The 18,631-nt window shown below is 53.9% G+C and overlaps 4 protein-coding genes across 4 annotated transcripts; 1 reads left to right on the top strand and 3 right to left on the bottom strand.

The window, feature by feature from the left end:
- Window positions 1–684: 684 nt before the first annotated feature.
- Window positions 685–4,213, bottom strand: CCM_02195 (F-box domain protein; the record flags this gene model as incomplete). The annotated part of the gene is made up of 2 exons (XM_006667347.1): window positions 685–2,006; window positions 2,044–4,213. 2 exons carry the CDS (start codon window positions 4,211–4,213, stop codon window positions 685–687), a joined length of 3,492 nt encoding a protein of 1,163 aa, XP_006667410.1.
- A 1,701-nt stretch (window positions 4,214–5,914) lies between these two features.
- Window positions 5,915–8,666, bottom strand: CCM_02194 (flavin-binding monooxygenase, putative; the record flags this gene model as incomplete). Its single annotated transcript, XM_006667346.1, has 2 exons — window positions 5,915–7,405; window positions 7,740–8,666. The coding sequence occupies 2 exons, from the start codon at window positions 8,664–8,666 to the stop codon at window positions 5,915–5,917; spliced, it is 2,418 nt and encodes an 805-aa protein (XP_006667409.1).
- A 927-nt stretch (window positions 8,667–9,593) lies between these two features.
- On the bottom strand, window positions 9,594–12,416 carry CCM_02193 (tyrosine-protein phosphatase non-receptor type 6; the record flags this gene model as incomplete). Its single annotated transcript, XM_006667345.1, has 1 exon — window positions 9,594–12,416. The coding sequence occupies one exon, from the start codon at window positions 12,414–12,416 to the stop codon at window positions 9,594–9,596; it is 2,823 nt and encodes a 940-aa protein (XP_006667408.1).
- Window positions 12,417–17,415: 4,999 nt separating this feature from the next.
- On the top strand, window positions 17,416–18,313 carry CCM_02192 (uncharacterized protein; the record flags this gene model as incomplete). The annotated part of the gene is made up of 2 exons (XM_006667344.1): window positions 17,416–17,668; window positions 17,805–18,313. 2 exons carry the CDS (start codon window positions 17,416–17,418, stop codon window positions 18,311–18,313), a joined length of 762 nt encoding a protein of 253 aa, XP_006667407.1.
- Window positions 18,314–18,631: the final 318 nt, after the last annotated feature.

The following is an 18,631-nucleotide window of genomic DNA, read 5'->3' as shown; positions in this document are numbered from 1 at the left end:
CAGGGGCACGGGCACGACGCTAGGGACCGCGACACCACGTATACCACCATGTCGAATCTGATGGACGAGGCCGGCTTGGGGGAGATGTATCGCGGGAAGAAGCGTTATGTGCCGGACACGACGCCGGGGCGCTGAGAAAAAAAAAGAAGAAAAAAAGACAGAAATAGACAACCGACATCATCTTCATTCTTTACGTCTCTCGCATACGCATTCGTTTGTGAGTCTTATAATGCACATACACAGTCTCACGGCGAGGGAACAGCGGCGTCTTCTTTCTTTTGTTTTTTGTTTCACGGTTTTGGATGTCTTTTTATGATTTGGTTTTGGATATTTAATACTAGATTCGGTGGAGGATATTCACACAGCATCACATAGGTAGTTTTTCTAGATTTATTTGCTAGTCGGCGCTGACCTTTCAGACCATTGTATATGAGAAAAGAGTTCAAGATTGTGTCAACTTTATTATGCTGTCATGTATGGGCGCTCGCTCCAGATTCCCGACAAGGAAATGATGTTGGCTACAAGCCTGTGATTCCAATGAATGGAAAATGCAAAAACTAAAATAAATGGGAAAAAGTCGCTTGTCGCTTTTCCAAAGATTGATCTAATCATGCACAAATACAAATTGCATCTTATATGAGCCTGGGTCGGCACACCATATTGACCCTTCGCTAAACTCCGAAATTACATGATGACACATCGCCTGTGGTCCTTTTGAGCTGGTTGGGGAGGAACATCTGTCCAGCCAGAGTCTTCCGGACCCAGAACTGTTGGCTCTGGTTCTTGGGATTTCCTCGACTTGGGCCTCCACCCCCGCTTCTTAGCATCGAGAATATTCTTCGCTGCTCCCCGCTCAGCTCTGCTAGGCTTGCGGCTCACACGCATCGGTGATCTCGAAGCTGCAGGCGAGGAGGACAACCATGACGGCAGGTGGCGAGCCTTTTGCTTTGTCCCATTCGCGTCGCTATTTGGCAGCGCCGGAAACAGTGATTGCACAGGCGGGGTAGGTTGTTCTGGATTAAACGGAATGTTCTGTCGAGGCCGGCGAGGCACTGGCGCCCATATCTCCGTCTCCCCTGGGGAATCAAACGCCCCGCTCACGCCTTTGGGCGTGCTTATGATGAGCGGTTGATCCTCGTCGGGGTTCACCAGCTGTACATCGGATGTTGACTCGTGTTCATAAGTGTGCTGCTTCGTCGGTGTCCCCATGAGGCTTGCTCTGCTGTCTGGGACAGACCACTGATTGAGAATCCCGCCAGACAGCCGTCGTGGAGCACCCATGCTTATCCGCTTATTCAGTCGACTGATCTGGTCACTGCTGGGAGGCGGGGGGAGCGAACTAGACGCCATTCCCGCCATGGTCGCATCTGTTGCTGATGCCGAGTACGTCGCACTATTGTGCTGGACAGGTGGCGACGCTTTTTGCGGTTTTATGCGGGCCACCAGAGGCCAAGTCTGCGCGTTTAAAAGTCTCCGGTTATGCACGTGATCTTCGTCTACCGGAGAGAGCTGTGCCGATGGAATGGTGACTGAAAAGGCCCGGCTGCCAGTCTGCTCGCGATGGGATTGGATCTGTTCAACTGCGTCCGAGTATTCGACGTTGGCGGGGGTGGTCCTTGCGGTTGCCGTTTCAGAGTGGCGTACATCTGACAAGATATTTTCTGTTTGTGACTCCTCCACTCCAACGGCTTGGCGCTCTGGATCAGGCGAGACAGATGGGGAAACCGTGTACAAATCGTCCATTATCGATTCGGCATCGACCGGCATGACAGATGGTGTCGAGAGCGGGCGTGGAATATCCCCAAATCGCTGCATACTACTGTACGTGGTTTCGTCGCTTGCGGTTCGTTGACGCAAAGGCATCCCGTCCATTTGACCTTGCTCATCCCGGGGATAAAATTGACCAGGCCATGCCTGGGTTGGCGCCGGCACAACAGCGGTATAGGGTCGCACGGGGGATGGTAGCGGTGCAACAGCTGGCCGTCGAAGGAAGGCGGGCAGAGTCCCTGGATCGTCTGGTTGATATGGAGGCGGAGGAGGAACCCCAATTATCAGCATCGCTCTCGTGCGGTATTTCGCCTCGCCCGTCAGCGCGACGATAGACGACCCTCTGGCCATCCGCAGTACGTGGGTTGAGTCGACGATTCACGGCAGCGGCAGTGGCAGCACGTCGCAAGGTTGTTGTGGAACGAGGGCTTGCATGTGAGTACGGGGCGTCCAACGCTTCCATGTCGTCCATGGATGGCACAGATTCGTCATCCCTCTCGCTTGTGTCGGCAGGGTTCGCTCCAACTTTCCTCGGCACGAGGGGGTCATCAAGCTCTGTTGGTTGTCTGGGAGGTATCGTTGGCATGTGATGCTGCCTGGCAGTCGTGGCAGCGCGGAACAGCTGATTGCGGCTGGAGCGGTTCTGTACTACGGTGCGTCTACGCACAATGGCCACTTCTGTCTCAATGTCGCGTCGCTCCTCTTGTAAGACCTCGGCGTCGTCTGTTCCAACCTCGATGACAACTTCACGTTTCGAACCACTTCGTGGTCCGTACTCAAAGTCAAGGATACACACGCGGCCACCATCCACGAAGTCAATGTCCTCTTCGTCGGTGGCTAGCCTAGCAGGAGAGATTTCTCGCGAGGTCACCAGTAAACGATCCTTGACTGACGAAGTGGAAAATCCCTCTACCCATTTGACGGTACTGATGGCAGTAAGATCAGCTACCTTCCTACCTCCAATGAAATTGTTGCGCAGCTTGTCACACAGGAGCTGCCATTGGGGAAGTCTAGTATTTTCCTCTCCGCCACGAGATGATCCATGGCGCGAGAGGTTACTGTGTTGACTACTTCTCCTGCCGTGGCCGGGGAAGCCATCGAATACACCTATGTGGTTTTCAGGAACAGCATCCAAATCCTCGGGCACGCCGTACACCCATACTTGGCTCCCATGGAAACCAGCTGCGACTAGGTGGCCATGGTAGGCGGCAGCTGGTAATGCGCTGGGAAGTAACTTGGACTGCGACGATGGCCTTGGGACGGGGCCGGTGAAGTAGGTAGTGCCATTGCGCAGGTCGTCAATGCGGATGGCGCGAAACGTCTCAAAGCTAGGATCGTAAGCAAAGGCCCAGAAAGCCTCCTCTGTACCATTTTGTAACAGCACGGCGTGGCTACAGTCGTGGCTAGTATTCGGGAAGAGAATAGACGTTGTCCACATGGCGCTGAGGTTGTCCTGGTCGGCGAGGGTGCTTGGGTCGTAGTAGGGAGCTGTCAAGACGACAGTGTTGGGAGGACTCGAGTGTAGCGTGGTGCCGAGGATCTGGGTGCCGTCAAAGGAGAAGGCGAGGTTGTCAACAGGATCGCATTTCACTTGGCGGCGTTCGGTGGGCATGGCATTGGGGTGTAACGAAGAGACTTCAATTCCGGTATCGTAGGCGGCGGCCATGACGGAGCCGCAAGAGGAGACGGCAATTGTGCGAGGGGCTTTGTCGAGAATGATGGCATGCTTTCGTTTGGGTGGGCTCTTTTTGAGATTGTAGAGGTCGACCTGCATTTCTGTCGAGAGGACTACTAGGGTCGCAGCATCATCGGTGATGGTGGCGGATATGGGTCGACGTTGGATCTTGAGTTCGCGCTTGACTTGGAGTTGGGCACCCTGGAGGCCGAGGACATAGATTCGAGAGGAATTATAGGCTAGGAGGTGATGGCCTTTGGAGGAGGCACTGAACTGCATGCCCTCACCTCCAGGGCAGGAGGAGGAGCTGTTGGAGTTTGACACGAGCTTGACGAGCGTTTCAGAGGGTCTATTATAGGCGTTGAAGAAGTTGCGCTTGACCTCGCGGGCAAAGAGACGGCGAAGCTTGGGGAGGTCCTCGTCTTGGATCTGGGCCAAAGTGGCGTGGGCGGTGGCATATGAGGCGCATCGTTGGAGCTGGTTCGCGTAGAGATCGGCTTGCTGGGAGACGCGGCGGGTGTGCTGGTTGACGACGATGAGGGAGGCGAAGCTGTCGGGGCCTGCGACACGTAGGATCCTGCCAAGGGCAGCGTTAGCAATGAGGCCGTGGACAGTGGTTGGTTCGAAAACGTACTGCGCGATGATTTCGTCGGGGAGGCGCTCAAAGGCCGACGACGAAGCCTTGCGGCACAGAGCAACGGCGGGGGGGCCAGGCGTGTGCGGCGGAGTGGCCAACGGCGAGGGCGAGATCGCGGGCGCTGCGCTGTCCATGGTGGCGGACGGCCGTTGGGAGGATGAAGAGGCCGCGGCCGGTTAGATATTGAGCGACATGGAGAAAGATTGAAACAAGGTCGAAATTCGTCGCTTGCTTTGGAGGATGATTTTTTTTCAGTGTCGATGCGAGAACATGAGAGAAGGGCTGACGAGGGACGAGGGTACTGATACTGGAGACTGGCAGTGCAGTGCAGGTGCCAGGCGCCAGGGGTGCCAAGGCAAGGCAGTGACAATCTGGTACGGCTGTGCCCGAGACGGTGGTACCATTATTTATTGTTAGGGGGGACGCCTCATTAGGTAGGGGACTTGCCGTTATATTTTAGCTTTGGGGCTTGCCGTTTTCCGGCGGATAAAGCTTATTCGTATTACTGCTACCAACGGTCCCTATTATTATTACTGGAAATACACCGCTGTGGATAAATTTGAAGAAATAAAGAATAATCAACAGTCCTTCAGAATGAGAGTCATGACAGACGTGATCTGGCCAACGTCTGTCAGCTGCCATTTCCGTCCAGTTATCCACACCGCTACCGACAGCTCACACATTAGTACCAGGTAGGCCTACAGCGCACTGTCCATAGCGCCATAATAGGCTCGGTATAGCCCTAGGTAGGTTATCGAACTTGATCTTAGGCCACAATACTCCGTAACTACAGAGTACGGGTTACGGATTACGAAATTCTAAATTTATCCTCCCAGTCAATTCGCCGGCATCAATCACTACCAGCGTCCGCACGGGATAACACTGTGTTGTCGCGTCTCGGTCACGGTGCTCTTCCTGGCATCGCGGGGTCCAAGCAAGAAAGCAAGCAAGACAAGCAAGCTTGAGCTGGCAGCCTCACCTCGCTCACCACGTTCACCACCTCGCACACCACCTGAATCCTGCGTGAATCAATGGTGCCCACACACATCTGGCAAAGACTTGGCGGCGGCGGCGGCGTCCAACGTACGTCGTCGTCAGCGCCGACACGCGGATATCTCACATCTCATTCGTACGTTTGCTCCTTTCAAGACTCCTGCACATTTCTGCATCAACCCCCGTCGTACAGTCAAGTGCCGAGACGATGCATGTACGGATTTTATTGGGCACAACGACATCTGCAGTCCTGGCCCTACCAGTTACTCCAAGCTACTATGGGGGAACCGCGTCCGCAGTAAAACAAATAGGGGACGGCTCAAGCCTTCAAGTTCATCACTTTATTAGTAACTATGTTTTCATGTTTTCATCACTTGGGATGATGTGGCCCGACGGACGCTATTTTTGGACTCTAGCGCACACCACAGCCTTGCCTCCCCGCGCACGGATAGCAATAATCACTACCTCCTAGGTATTCAACGTTGCGAGGTTAGCCACTAACTAGTTTGCTAACACCTGGCGCATACAATTTCGGGTGACAAAACTCCAGCACAGTCCAAATACAGTGTAGCGTCTCATGGCGTCGAGGAGATGGTGGTTGAGGGTAACAAACAGTTAGCTTCCCAGGGCGCTGACGCCTCAGCCTTTCGTTAGTGCATCGTCGGGTTTCAGCGGGCTGTCTTGAATTGTTCACCACTGCGTTTGCCGCAGATGGAGCAACTTGTAAGATTACTTCATGTTTATTCGTTCCCAGAAGCGAATGAATTCGCTATCTATAGGTACAGAGTAACAGAGAACGAAATCCTCGGTTATGAGTTCCTCTTGTCCCTCCTCCCTCCGCATCATTCCTCAAAGCACAAGCCAGTCTGAATATCTCCCCACCTCGCCGCATACATGTCCTTGATATAATTCTCCCTATTGCACCATATCCCCGTGCCCGTCTGCGGAAACGCCTTCTCATAGCCCTCGAGGTACGTCGACGTTAATATCCCCCACAGCGGCCGCCTCGCCATCTCACGGCCGCCGTCCTCGTCGAGCCGCGGCGTCACCATCCTCGCGCCCCTCGTCCGCGCCTCCCTCATCAGCCGGATCAGCAGCCGCGCCGCGCAGTCGGCGCCCAGCGTCCACGCGCCCGACTTGAGATAGCCAATCGCGAAGACGGTGTTGGGCAGGTCCTGGATCATGGCCGCGTTCCAAACAACCTTGCGCGCGGCGTCGAGCGGCGCCCCGCCGTCGAGCGTGAAGCGGATGCCACCGGCAAAGAGCAGCTGGATCCCCGTCGCCGTGACAATGACGTCGGCGGGCAGCCGCTGGCCCGACGAGAGCCGGATCGCGTCCGCCGTCACTGTCTCGATCGTGTCCGTCACCACGACCGCCTTGGACGAGCGGATCGCAGCAAAGATGTCGCCGTCAGGCACCACGCACAGCCGCTGCTCCCACGGCTTGTACCGCGGCTTGAAGTGCGGATCCCACGCGTAGCCCGCCGGCAGCGCCGCCACGGTGCGCTTCCGAATGTACCGCGCCACAGCCGCCGGGTAGTGCGCGCACCAGACTGTCAGCAGGTAGGCGAAGAGGATCCAAGTCACTCTGTTGATTCTGTGCATAAGCGCCCCTGGCAGCACGGCGAAGAGAAAGCTGCGCACTCTGCTGCGGCTGGCCAGGGGGAACATGTATGTCGGACTGCGCTGCAACATGGTGACGCGCTTGACCTTTTCGGCAACTGACGGCACAATGGTGACGGCTGTGGCGCCGCTCCCAATCACTACCATTTCTTTATCGGTATAGTCATAGTCCTTTGGCCAAAACTGCGGGTGGATAATATTTCCTTGAAAGGTTTCGAGGCCGGGAATGGTCGTCTGACGAGGCTGTTCGTAGTTGTAATACCCCGTACCCAGGAAGACGAACTGACCACGGTATACGGCTGCTTCTGTCCGACCAGGCTCTTGGACCAGAAGCTCCCAGGCTCGCTCCTTGGAAACCCAGTTGGCGGAGAGGACCTTGTGGTGGTAGCGAATGTGCTTGTCAATGCCCGTGTCCCGAGCCGCGTCCACCATGTACTGCTTGATGTCGCGGCCATGGGCGAGGAGCTCGCTGCGATACCAGGGACGCCAGGCGAAGCCAAAGCTAAAGATGTCAGAGTCGGACCGGATGCCTGGGTAGCGGAACAGGTCCCACGTGCCGCCGATGGAGGCGCGGGCTTCTAGGATGACGAGTCGACAGCCGGGCAGCTCCGTCTGTAGGCGATAGGCAGCGTTGATGCCAGAGACGCCGGCGCCAATGATGATGACATCGTATCCGTCTGTATCTGAATGCGAACCCATCATGGAGTGAAGCTAGTAGTGAAGAAAGGCCGAATGGGGCGAGGGGACGGGAGCTCGGCTGTGATATAGAGATACAGAGCGGGTTGCAAAAGTCGTGCGCGCAACTCCGCTCCGCTCTAGGCGATATCTCGGTACAACATTGCACCAGGTGGAATTCCTGCGATTTTAGATAGTCGATATTACCCGATGAACGTCGACTGTTACCCCGCACCGTCCGGTCGCGGGGTCGGATGATGGGTAAGGTGTGTTGACTGGCATGCTCTGCAGCTGTCTGGTTCTGCAGGTCGGTAAGACGAAAAGAACAACGGATGAGTGTTTGCCCAATTTTGTTAGCGTAACTCTATACACTAGAATCAGATGATTCGGAGGACGCTAAAGCTTGCTCTAATCTCGGCTGAGTAACGTTTGCTTTGATATTAAGCCGCCGTCCTACTGGAAACCGTTGAAGCTTGGTTCTGATTGCCCAGAGCTGTTTGCTTTGCTTCTCATATCGCCCAGCCGCTAACCATGTAACAATCCACCAGCGTAGCCGCCCGAAATATCCCCAGCTCTCTGGTATCCGAAAATTCGACATTGATGCATATTCGAAGTAGATTGGGTAGTACCCAGCAAGATCCCAATCAATCAGCCATGCATCTCCTAGCTTATCAACCATGATATTGCGAGGTGCAAGATCATGGTGTGTAAGCACAAACGACTTTACCTGCAGATCTGAAGACCGTTTCAGAACTGCGTGATCACGACTGCTTTTTTTATATTCATGCTTGATAGATCTGAAGCCCGTCCAGAAGGCTAGGAACTCCATAACATATCCGACGGTCGCCCTTGCAGGTAGTCCAAACCGGTCATCTAACCAGAAAGACCTGCATTCGCCTGTGACAATAGATCCGGCAGTGTCCGAGGTGATCGATCGCATCAGCGAGACGAAGCGGCGGAGCTGGAAGGCCAGACGAAGAGAGGAATACCAGCTTAGCCCAGCCCAGGCGTCTTCTAGTGTCTGCCCTTCAACTCGTTCCATAACGAGAAACGTCACGTCGGGATGCTGTATCGCTCGTATTATCTTTGGTATTCGTATGCCGAGAGATTGCGCAATTTCGATCGTTTTCATCTTATCGGTGAGGCAGTCCGGCGTGTAGAATTTGGCGATGAAGCGGTCTGATAACAGTACAACTCCATTATTATCGAGGTGCAATCGCGGGCTCTGCGTAACCAGCGTTTTGATTTCGGCGTCCGAGCCATACAGGACTACATAGTCCGGTGATTCATCTAGCATGATAGTTGCGTTCGATGATATTGCTTCGGGTGGCTGCCCCTGGCGTTTGAAGACTGCCGTCTTTATCTCTGGGTGGTGCAGTAATGAAATATCTCAGTAGTGGTTAGGTGACTCAGTTTCCCACCAACGGAGGTGCCCATAAGGTTATTATTTCGTCGCTTTCTAGCACGAACGGGATGAGCATTGAGCCAGAGGTTGTCTGGTGAAACTTCCAGTGCCTTATGTCAGCACATCATTTTGCTCACGGCATGCCCTGGAGAACGGGGCGCGTATCGCTACAAAACACCACTCTGCCTACTAATAAATTGTTCCTCTATATCACTTGGCGGCAGTTTCAACAATTTGACACACAAGACTTTGACCTAAGATATTGCTTCCCCATCTTACATCTCCGTCTACGCGTTACAGAATATTATATAATGCAGCTACTTCCGATTAGCGTGATGAGAATATCTAAATAGAAATCCTTAGCCGCACAAACTAGTAGACAAGCTTATTTTCCTTGTATCCTTTTATTCTAACAAGGCGCTTCTTTGACATAGCCCGCCCTAGCCTACTAGCCCGTAAGATGTCGCTCAAAGATGTCGCCAAAGTTCAAGTGCCTAGGCACTCACATTTCAAGTAGAACTAGCAAAAAGTTTAGAAAAAAAAGTACAATTAAAGAGCAGTGGCTATGAACAACCCTATTATTTCCTTTGCTATTTTCATCAAAAATGCTTCCTCCCCCCTGTTCCTTTTTGATTCGCGTGTACATTGTAGGGACAAGGCAAAAAAAAAAGCACGCAAGGCACTGCCAATATACATGTCCGCTTCGCTATACATGATGCTATACATGATGAGCCGCTGTTGATAAATTCAAGTGATAACGCCATGTTCGCCATTAAATGTGGACTCATCGTTCCCATATCCCATTATATCTCTATTTGTTTAGTGAGGCAGTGTCAGCGTCAAGCTGCCACTGCGCTTCCGTCCAGCCGTGGTGCTGGCCGTTTTGTCCTGCATGCACTGCATCCATTCCAAAACCGTCTCGTAACAGAGCACGTATTGCCGCAGGCTTTGCACCGTGCTCAGACGCTGCTGTCGAAAGTCTTGGACCGTCATCTGGACCAAGTCGATCGAGTCGTCATTCAGCCACGTGGTGTCCAGCGCCGCCGAGTTGCGCTTCTGATGGGGCAAGTTGGCGAGTTGGCTGGCTGTGGGACACTGGTCCAGCTGAAAGTAAGAACCGGAGGCCGACAGGGGCGAAAGTGCCTCGGAAGGGTTGAACATCTTCACATCGCCCTCTGTATCCTTGGCCACAATTCCGGTGAGGTCTGCTTGGCGCTTTCGCTTCAGCATGTCGACGACGCTGTCGACGGTGCAGAACGCGCCAGTGCGGCCGCAGCCCGCGGAGCAGTGAACCAGCATGGGCCGGCAGTCCTCATCCGCCTCTGGTTCGTCGTGCCACTGGATGGACGGTGCGCCGTCCATCGTCCTGTGCGAATCAACGACAGCGCTGGTCTCTACGGGCCGAGCAGCGCGCTGCATGACGTTGGCCAGTTCCACGAGCGCAAGGAGGTGCGACGGCTTAGCGGGAGCCCCAAAGTCGGGCCAACCTGGAAAGTCCAGGTGAGTAATCTCGCGGATGGGTGCAAAGGGTTGGGACGAGTGCGAGAGCGCAAATTTGCGGATGACGACGTATGGCGCCTCTTCTGTGGGTGAATGGCTCGGTGCCGCGTCGAATGCCGTCGTGGTGTTGGCTCGACGCCGGCCACGTTCAGACGCGTTTGAGGCCGGCGTGCTGTTGGAGTCAGATTTATATTTATCCGTGTCAAGCGAAGCCTTCTTCTCGGACAGGGGTCGCAGCCGAAAGGGCCCAAACTCGCGACCTTCCCAATACGGGTGGCATTTGAGCTGCCCGCCTTCCGTCGTCGCCGTCAGCATGACAATGACACGAACATCCTGTTCCCAGATGACAGACCAGAAATCTTCAAAAGTGGCTGGCAAAGGACCCTGCGTGGCAATGTACTTCTTGTTGCTACGCGAAGCCGAGAGGTTGCTGGCATTGACATAGTCACAGCCACTAGACGTCTTGTTTTGCAGACGGACTCTGCTATGCTCAAACGGAAGGATGTCTTTGTACCTGTTCTTGACGCCCTTTTCCACACCGCAAAGCTGGACATTGTTTGCAGATTGTGCGTGGTTGGGGTTGAACGCGGCATACGCTCCCCTCATCCGCGATTGCTCCTCTTGTTCAATGTGCAGAAACTTGTCGGATACATTCTTGCCGTGGTTCCCAGGCGCAGCGGCCTCGCGCAGCCAGGTAGGGAGCAATGAAGCTTCGAGGCCATCGGGCAAGTGTACATCAAACTGACCAACACCGTCTGCGAGGTCCATATTTTGGCGAATATTGGAAAAGAACGGAGTTGGCTCCCGCATGCAATTTGGTAGCATGACACCTCCAATGACGGGCGCAATACCATTGCTATTCGAAGTTGCCGAATGTGATTTCGTGGCGGGTGCTGAGGCTGCCTCGTTGTCTACAAAGTTGGGAAATGACTGTCGGAAAAGATTGAAGCCTCCGCGAAGTATAGCAGTTTTTCCCGAGTAATTCGCTGCGGCGAACTTCTTAATCATGCTCTGTGGTGTGATAGCATCCCGGTTGTCGGAGGCGTTGCTATCGTAAACAATGATCCATTGCATATCCCTCCAGCGGTTGAATCTTGTCGAGTTGATGCTATCCTGGAAGGTTTGCTGGAGCTTTTCGATGCCAAAGGTCGCGCGCTTCAACAGCGTCGTTGGAATACAAAGGTTGAGGGCATGCTTGATGCGGCTTTGGGAGAAGTTTTGGACTGAACGAACATCAAGGAGAAGAATACTGTCCATGGCCGTTTCCATGATATTGACGAGCTGCTCGCCAGCGATAAAAGGGCTCTGGGCGGTATCGAGCTTCATAGGTAGAGTGGAGGCCCTTGCCAGGTTACTGATGCTTTGTGATGAACGTCGTGATGGAGGTTCGTTAAGTGAGAATCGGTCATCGCGGTATTGCTCCATCGTTGCTGGCTGATCCGATGACTGTGGAAGCTGCTGCTTAATTTCCTCGATAGGGAGCGGCGACGCAACGCGTGGGGGGGGTGCAATATGAGGTAGTTTTAGAGACATATCAGAGTTTCGTTTCGAGTCCAATGATACATATGCAGAATCGTGCAAGGTGCTGTGGTCAACCTCGGGCTTCTTTATTGGGCCCATATCGGCGCGGATTCTATTCAGCGCCAGTCGAAATGACGACGGTTCAGTGGCAGGCTCATGACTATGGGAGTGCCAGCGCGCCGGTCGAGGGCGGGCCATGTGCGCAGATGCAGAGGGGACATGGCTAGCTGTTGGGAGGGCAGAGGAGGGGCCGAAATTGCGGTCTGCCTGCCTTTTGAAAGCTTCGAACTCGGAGTTGGGTTCAAGAGGTACCGTCTTGGGCAGGGCGGCGGCGAAGGACTTGATTGATGAGCCCGCGGGACTCCAGTTGTGTTTCCCAGGGGCGGAGGACTCGGCTCCCTCGGCATTGGAGTCAATGACCAGGCCAAAGTAGTTGGGACTTGGGGCGCGTGCTTGTGCTCGGCGGCCAGGAGAACCCCTGGGCGGATGGGTTTGGCCGACGGAACAGGCGGCGCGAGGTGAGGTAAGGGGTGTCGTTGATTTCGTGACAGTTCGTGAAGGTCGTCTTGATAGATGATGGGGACTGGATACCCCAGGCGTTCGTGCAGTGTGAGCCTTCATTGTGTATTGAACAGGCATTCGGAGAAGAATTTGCAGGTTGAACGGAAGAGGGAGAGAAGCCAATCAGCTTAAGACTTGGCCGAGCGGGAGACTTCAAAAATCCATGGCTCCAAGTAATCAATGTCGGAGGGATGGTGAGAAGGCAAGTGTCGCGTGCGTCGTCGCAGAAAGAGTCTCAATCGAGGTTGTCGGTTTGTAACGCAGCCTGTGACGTAACAGCACGAGGGAGGCGGTGGCGAGAACGAGAACGGTGGCGGAGCCGCAAAGGCGAAAAGACGGACGCAACGGGTAACGAGCGACCAACGACAAGACGTCTTCTTGGTTGTAAATGGAAGCACACCGAAGTACAGTCAAAGCCGGCCTTCTGTTTTTACTTTTCGAGCTCGAGACAACGAGGTCGAAAGGGGTGTGCGGGAAAAAAGGGTTCGTTATAAGGGCCTGTTTGAGTGGCGTTGTTTTTTGTGTACCGTGCCGGAACTGGTCACCAGGGGCTATTGACCAGTATATTGATTCAGAAAGCGAAAGATGCCACGACCGACGGAGCAGAGCACACAAAGTCGAGCAACACGAGGCGTAGTATACGGCAAGGTAGCGAGCGGCTGGCTGGCCGGTAGATGCAGATGCACGCTGCAGGACACGGTAGCGATGCAGGAGGGGTGGGCGCAGGGTAAATGCAACGGACTGGCGAATGGCGCGTGGCGGGTGAGAAGAGATGGCCAAAAGGCACAAGGGAATAGGGTGAATATGCAAGAGTGAAACTGGGAGACACTGCAGCGGAGGCCTACATGTGCAAGAGGGCAAAATATGCGTGTGCGCCGAGTGTGTGCGTGCGTGTGGGCAGACCGACTGTAAGTAGGATTGACTAGTTAGTACGGACGTATTAACAGTCTACTTGGAAATAACTAATAGGATGGGGATGGGCGTTTATTAGACTGTGGGAACCGTATTACTGCACGTTTGTCTCCCACCCCCAGTCCTACCGTCCTCCGCAACGAGTCTTATCAGGCATTTCAGTTGTGTGCGGGTAAAATGACGATGGCCTAGAGACAACAAGGGCCTAGACTCGGCTGATGCAGGGTCCTCGAGTCACTCCATTGGGTTTTATTTCTTCTTTACGACAAGAGATCAGGAGAATCGGAAACGGCTCAGAATGCTAAAACGAGCAAAAAGTCACCCTAGAATCATCAACAATGAGACAAAAGCCGTTTGGGGGGTGAAGGAGCGGCAGCGGCGGCGGCGGGTGCAAGATTTAGCACCCTTGAATTTCCTTGGTCTAGTCAGTGTCAGTTAGTAGGCATCATCCAGCCAAAGTAACGGCCAGGTACCTACTAGTATGGCACCCAGTAACAGGGCCATGGAGACAGGGGAACAGGGGCTACAAACTAAAAAAAGACAGGGCACGTAAACCCGGGTTGAGATCTGAGCCCAGCCGGGTCGACCTTCTAATAGAGCCAAAAAGAAGAAAAGGAACAGGAGGCTTTTGCGAGTGAAGGCAGCAATATTTCGGAAGGACTGGGGTCGTTGAATGGCTCGTTGACGGGGCAGCATCAATTGCATTGCAGTCAACTGTTGCAGTCTTGAAACTTGAACAAAGAGGTATAATGGGTTGAGAGACGAACCACGGCAAGCAAAAGCGATGAGTAACATCGCTTATCAAGTCGGTCTCGCATACACGCACATACTATTCGTATCTGTAGCTGCTTGTCATCTGTCTTGAAGCAATTCAGCCAATCCTTCATTCTAGTCGAGGCAAACTGGCCGTGTGGTATCCGGCGGCTCTCTAGCTAGTAAAAACGGTACTTGGATGGTACATACCTCGTACTGGGGGCAAACAAAGCGTTTGCCGGCCGCCCATTCATATGTCATTGTAGCGGTGGGAGGGGACCGGCCTTGATTGGCATGGTGCAGAGCAGATCGAGCCAAGCCAAGGGAGCCCGGGCTGGAAATAGAAGGGCCCAGAACGACGGTCAAACCATGCACCAAGTTGACCGGTGAAAAGCAGCAGACGACGACGACACATTTCCTTCTTCCCTTGCAGCTCATCCATACATGCTCTGAGCCGAGCTCTCTTGATCGCCCGTTGAGGCTTCGTCCGGCATCCGGCCCTGCACCAGGCCAAAACTCTCATCACGCCTTGTACCAGTGTTACCGAGTAATGAGTTTTCCCCTATGTCCTTTTCCCGTCTCTCCTGTGACGTACATAGCCTTCTCTCACGCGCACGTACCACGGCTTGTAACGCCGAATCGTATCCCGCCATGCTTGGGCCGCCCGCCATCACGTCATAGTGTTCCGGCCGGCCAGGGTCCAGAACGTCTCGTCTGACTCGGTTGGAACTGCTCGCTTGCTTCTTCTGGCCTCATTCTTTGGCACATCAAACCCACGCAGAGATTTGAAAGTTCTAATTAGTTACAGCCGCCGTCTGTCTGTGGGGGAGAGAATCGCCCTGCCAGTTCATGTCCGCATCCCAAATTGGAAAGTATTTTTCTAAAAAGTTCTCTTGGCATAACCTTGAATCTTTGCTTTTTGGGAAAACCCTTGTTCTTCGCCTGCAAGGACGGCTCTCCCCGTGTCGACTTCCAATAAAGAGCCGCCAAGCCAGCAAAATCCTCAAGCCGGAACCTGCACGAGAAATCACAATGTTACCAACCACAAAAAGTCCTGGCAGTGACGATCCTGGTACCAAAATCCTTATTAACTCCAAAATCCGGTGGTCTAGAACTTTTTCGCCGACGCCGTAGCTTGCCATCCGGCTCACGGACAAGATGCTCCCCGGGGCGGCGAACAAGCAAGCCCCTTTGGATCCTTTTTTTTTTTTTTTGTGTTGACAAGGACGTGTCGATGCCTGATCAGTTATAACAAAGCCGACCGTTGGATATCGTTTCGATACGCAAGCCCACTATAACTAGATCTCAGCGGAATATGCATAAAAGCAAGCCGCAACAAACGCAGAAGCACACCACGCAGACGTGGCATCTCGGGCGCCGAGAGAAGAAAAAAATTTGACACCTTGCACCACGTTTGCCAAATACATGCATATTTTCAGCTTACGCAAACTGCTTGATCCTCGCGTGGCTCTTGCATGCTGCAGGAGAAAACACCGTTGCGTCCAAGTCGGTAAATCGGGAGTTGCGACGACAATTGCACACAACAACGTACACGTAGCCCTCTTCTCTGGCTCTTTTTTCTCTTTTCACGGCCATCCCAATCCAGGTCTGGCCCGGCCGCATCAAGCCACGGCGCGTCTGGATGGTGTCGTCTTCATCTCTCCGCGCTTTTTAGTAGCGGACGCGCCTGGTCATTGGATTCCGCATCACCGCCCCCCCCCCCCCCCTTTCCCCTCGTTGTAACACACCCTCCTCCTCTATTTGGAAAATAAAAGTACCTTATTAGTTGCACAACGTAGAAGCTTTGTTGGTGTCACTTGCCCCCGCCTATGACGGACAAGTTCACTATACTAGTTTAGTAGGTGGTTAGAACAGCACTTTGGAGCGGGATGACATCACAGTCGTACGCGCTGGCGGCGTGGCTGCAAAGGTCTAGACTGTTCCGTTTCGCAGAGCCGCAGAGGCAGAGGCAGAAGCAGAAATTTCAATATCCAATAATGACTGTTGCACCCACCGTCAAGTGGTACGTTGGCAAAATCTTGTTTTCCCTTTGCCTTTTGGCGTTGTGATGATACTGTATTGGCTGTGTGGGGAAATCCTCCGACGCCTGAAGACGACAGGACCCTTGATCATCACACTCCCGGGGCCTCATGTAATCCATCTTGGGAAGTCTGGTCCGTTCCTTCCTTCCCGTCATTTATTGTCCGTCTGGAAATATTGATCCTTTTCCCTGATTTATATCAGCCTGTTGCCAGCTATCCGCCGTAGTGCACCCCGCCCTGCTAACTTATTTACTAAATAATCACCAGGCTCGGTGTCATCGCAACGAAGAAGCAAGACCAGGACTTCGTACTGAGTAAGAAAATGACAAAAATCACTGATACGATGCAACTTACCCGTCACCGAGTGTCGATCAAAGGCTCTAGAATCTGGTCCCCGAGATGGTCTCATTCTTTTTATCCACTTGTCCCCCCTCCATTTTTTATTCCTTGGTTCAACCCTGCATCCTTCCGAGGTCTTCAGCCAACCACGCGACCATGTTTGAGCTTGGATGCTTGACATTCAGGATACATCAAATTCCCCAGCATGATGAACGATAACTAAATCATGACAGATCTTGTTTGTCTCATCCCCTGGTCTCATCCGCCTAGGGACTATCCATACTACCACTTATGCGACTGCGCCGTGACCGGACCGTGCTCGTTCACTTGGAAGCTACACGTGTATTCCTCACAAATTCTCGCCGCTTTGACTATCAGGTCAGTCTTGGTCGTTGGATGCCGCAAGCTTGATCCGATTCAAATATGACAAGTGAGGCTGCTGTGCACACAGCCAGAGCCTCTTTTCAAGCCAAGCTTCACATCGTTCTTGGCACATCAAGTGTGGATGTCTGTTCGACGGGCGGTCCAGCCATCGTTCTGCGTGGCCTCGCAAACAAACATCCCATGACCCCAAATCCATGTAGTTTTCTTGAAGGCTGCCCCCCGCCATCAGCCCCGTGGTGTGCAGAGGGCGCATCGCCATGTCTACCTGTACCCGCAGACGGAGCCTTTGCCCGTGTGTGAAGCTTCCGAGCAGCCAACATCGAAAACATGAGCAAGTATTTCTTCATATGACGAGATATCGTCATAAAAGTGGCATTGTATTCGCCAACATGGTGGTAACAACGACATTGAACCCCCTCCTCCCCGCAATGCCGTTGGGTGGAACCCTAGATCCCCGCGACCTCGGTGTTGCACCGCCGCGCTCTAACCCGCCAAAAAATTGGAAACGACTTTGCGAAAAGGGGCGCGCGACACTCCTATGGATGTAATTCTTTTCCACGTCCTCTAGAGTAAAACCGCCCCACCAGTATTCTACTTTGCTTTGTGAAGAAGAAAAGACGAACTAAAACATGTCCCAGCCCGGCCCCGAAGCATCGGCCGAAGAGCGCCGGCAGGCCCGGAAGCCCATCCCCAAGCCCGTCCCGGCCTACCTGCCCACGGCCGGATCGCCGCTGACCGTGGACAAGACCACCTACGAGACCATCCAAGCCGCGGACCGGGAGCTCCTCGAAGAGTTTACCATTCCCATTCGTTCCGGCAAAGCCTGGGAGGTGCCTCGAGGGTGCGTCGTGCGCATCACCACTCCCGAAGGGCCTCAAGTCGGTACGTCCAATCCCCATCTATATACCGCCCCCCTTCTGCCGTTCTCTACATTCCTCTCTACCCCACGTTTTCCAACTCTTGTTGTAAAGATGAATGCTTCCGAGAGGGTCCACCTCGCTCAACTCTCTCCTCGCAGGCGACCTCAACATCTGGAACCGGCACAACCCGCGGGAGCGCTTCTGGGCCTCGCGCACGCGGCAGCTGCACGCGTCGCACGTCTCGACGCACGATCGTCTGTGGTCGTGTCTGCCGTACATGCGGCCGCTCGCCACCATTGTCCACGACAGCCTGGCGTGGTACGGCGAGGACGAGCATGGCGGGCGCGCGCACGACCTGCTGGGCACGCGCTGCGACCCCTACGTCAACGCCGTGCTGGCCGGCACGCGGTACGACTTTCACTGCCACTCCAACCTCGTGCGTGCCGTCGCGCCCTGGGGCCTCGTCGAGAGCGACGTGCACGACGTCCTCAACATTTTTCAGGTCACGGGGCTGGACGCCCAAGGCCGGTATTTCATGAACCCGTCGCCGGCGCAAAAGGGCGACGCGCTCGAGTTTCTGGCCGAGCAGGATCTCCTCATGGCGTTGAGTATGTCGCATTTTTCCCCCTCTCACCCTTCTTCGCTGCTTGCAACCGTTGGCTTCTAGAGTGCCTTTGTACTGACGAGCGGGCCAACCGTTGTCTAGGTACTTGCCCGGGAGGTGACTTGTCCCTTTGGGGTTTTGGCAGTGATAGTGAGCAGGAAATGATCAAGTGCTGCCGCCCACTTCATGTACAGGTGTATAAACTAAAGGATGAGGGACTTCTCCAACGGGTCGGCTGGAAGCCTGCTGTTGTGTCGGCGTACAAGGGAATGCACGGCGTCGTTTCGCCCGAGGGAGAGCCTAGTCAACGCAAATAAAGTTAAGAGATTAGAAAGTTGACAGTTAATCAGTCACAGAGGGCAGTGTAAAAAGTCCAATGGA

The sequence above is a fragment of the Cordyceps militaris genome (genome assembly GCF_000225605.1).
Source record: "Cordyceps militaris CM01 unplaced genomic scaffold CCM_S00002, whole genome shotgun sequence".
NCBI classification, from domain to species: domain Eukaryota; kingdom Fungi; phylum Ascomycota; class Sordariomycetes; order Hypocreales; family Cordycipitaceae; genus Cordyceps; species Cordyceps militaris.
Note: the sequence above shows the minus strand (reverse complement) of the source record. Positions and strands in the feature narration are given on the sequence as shown.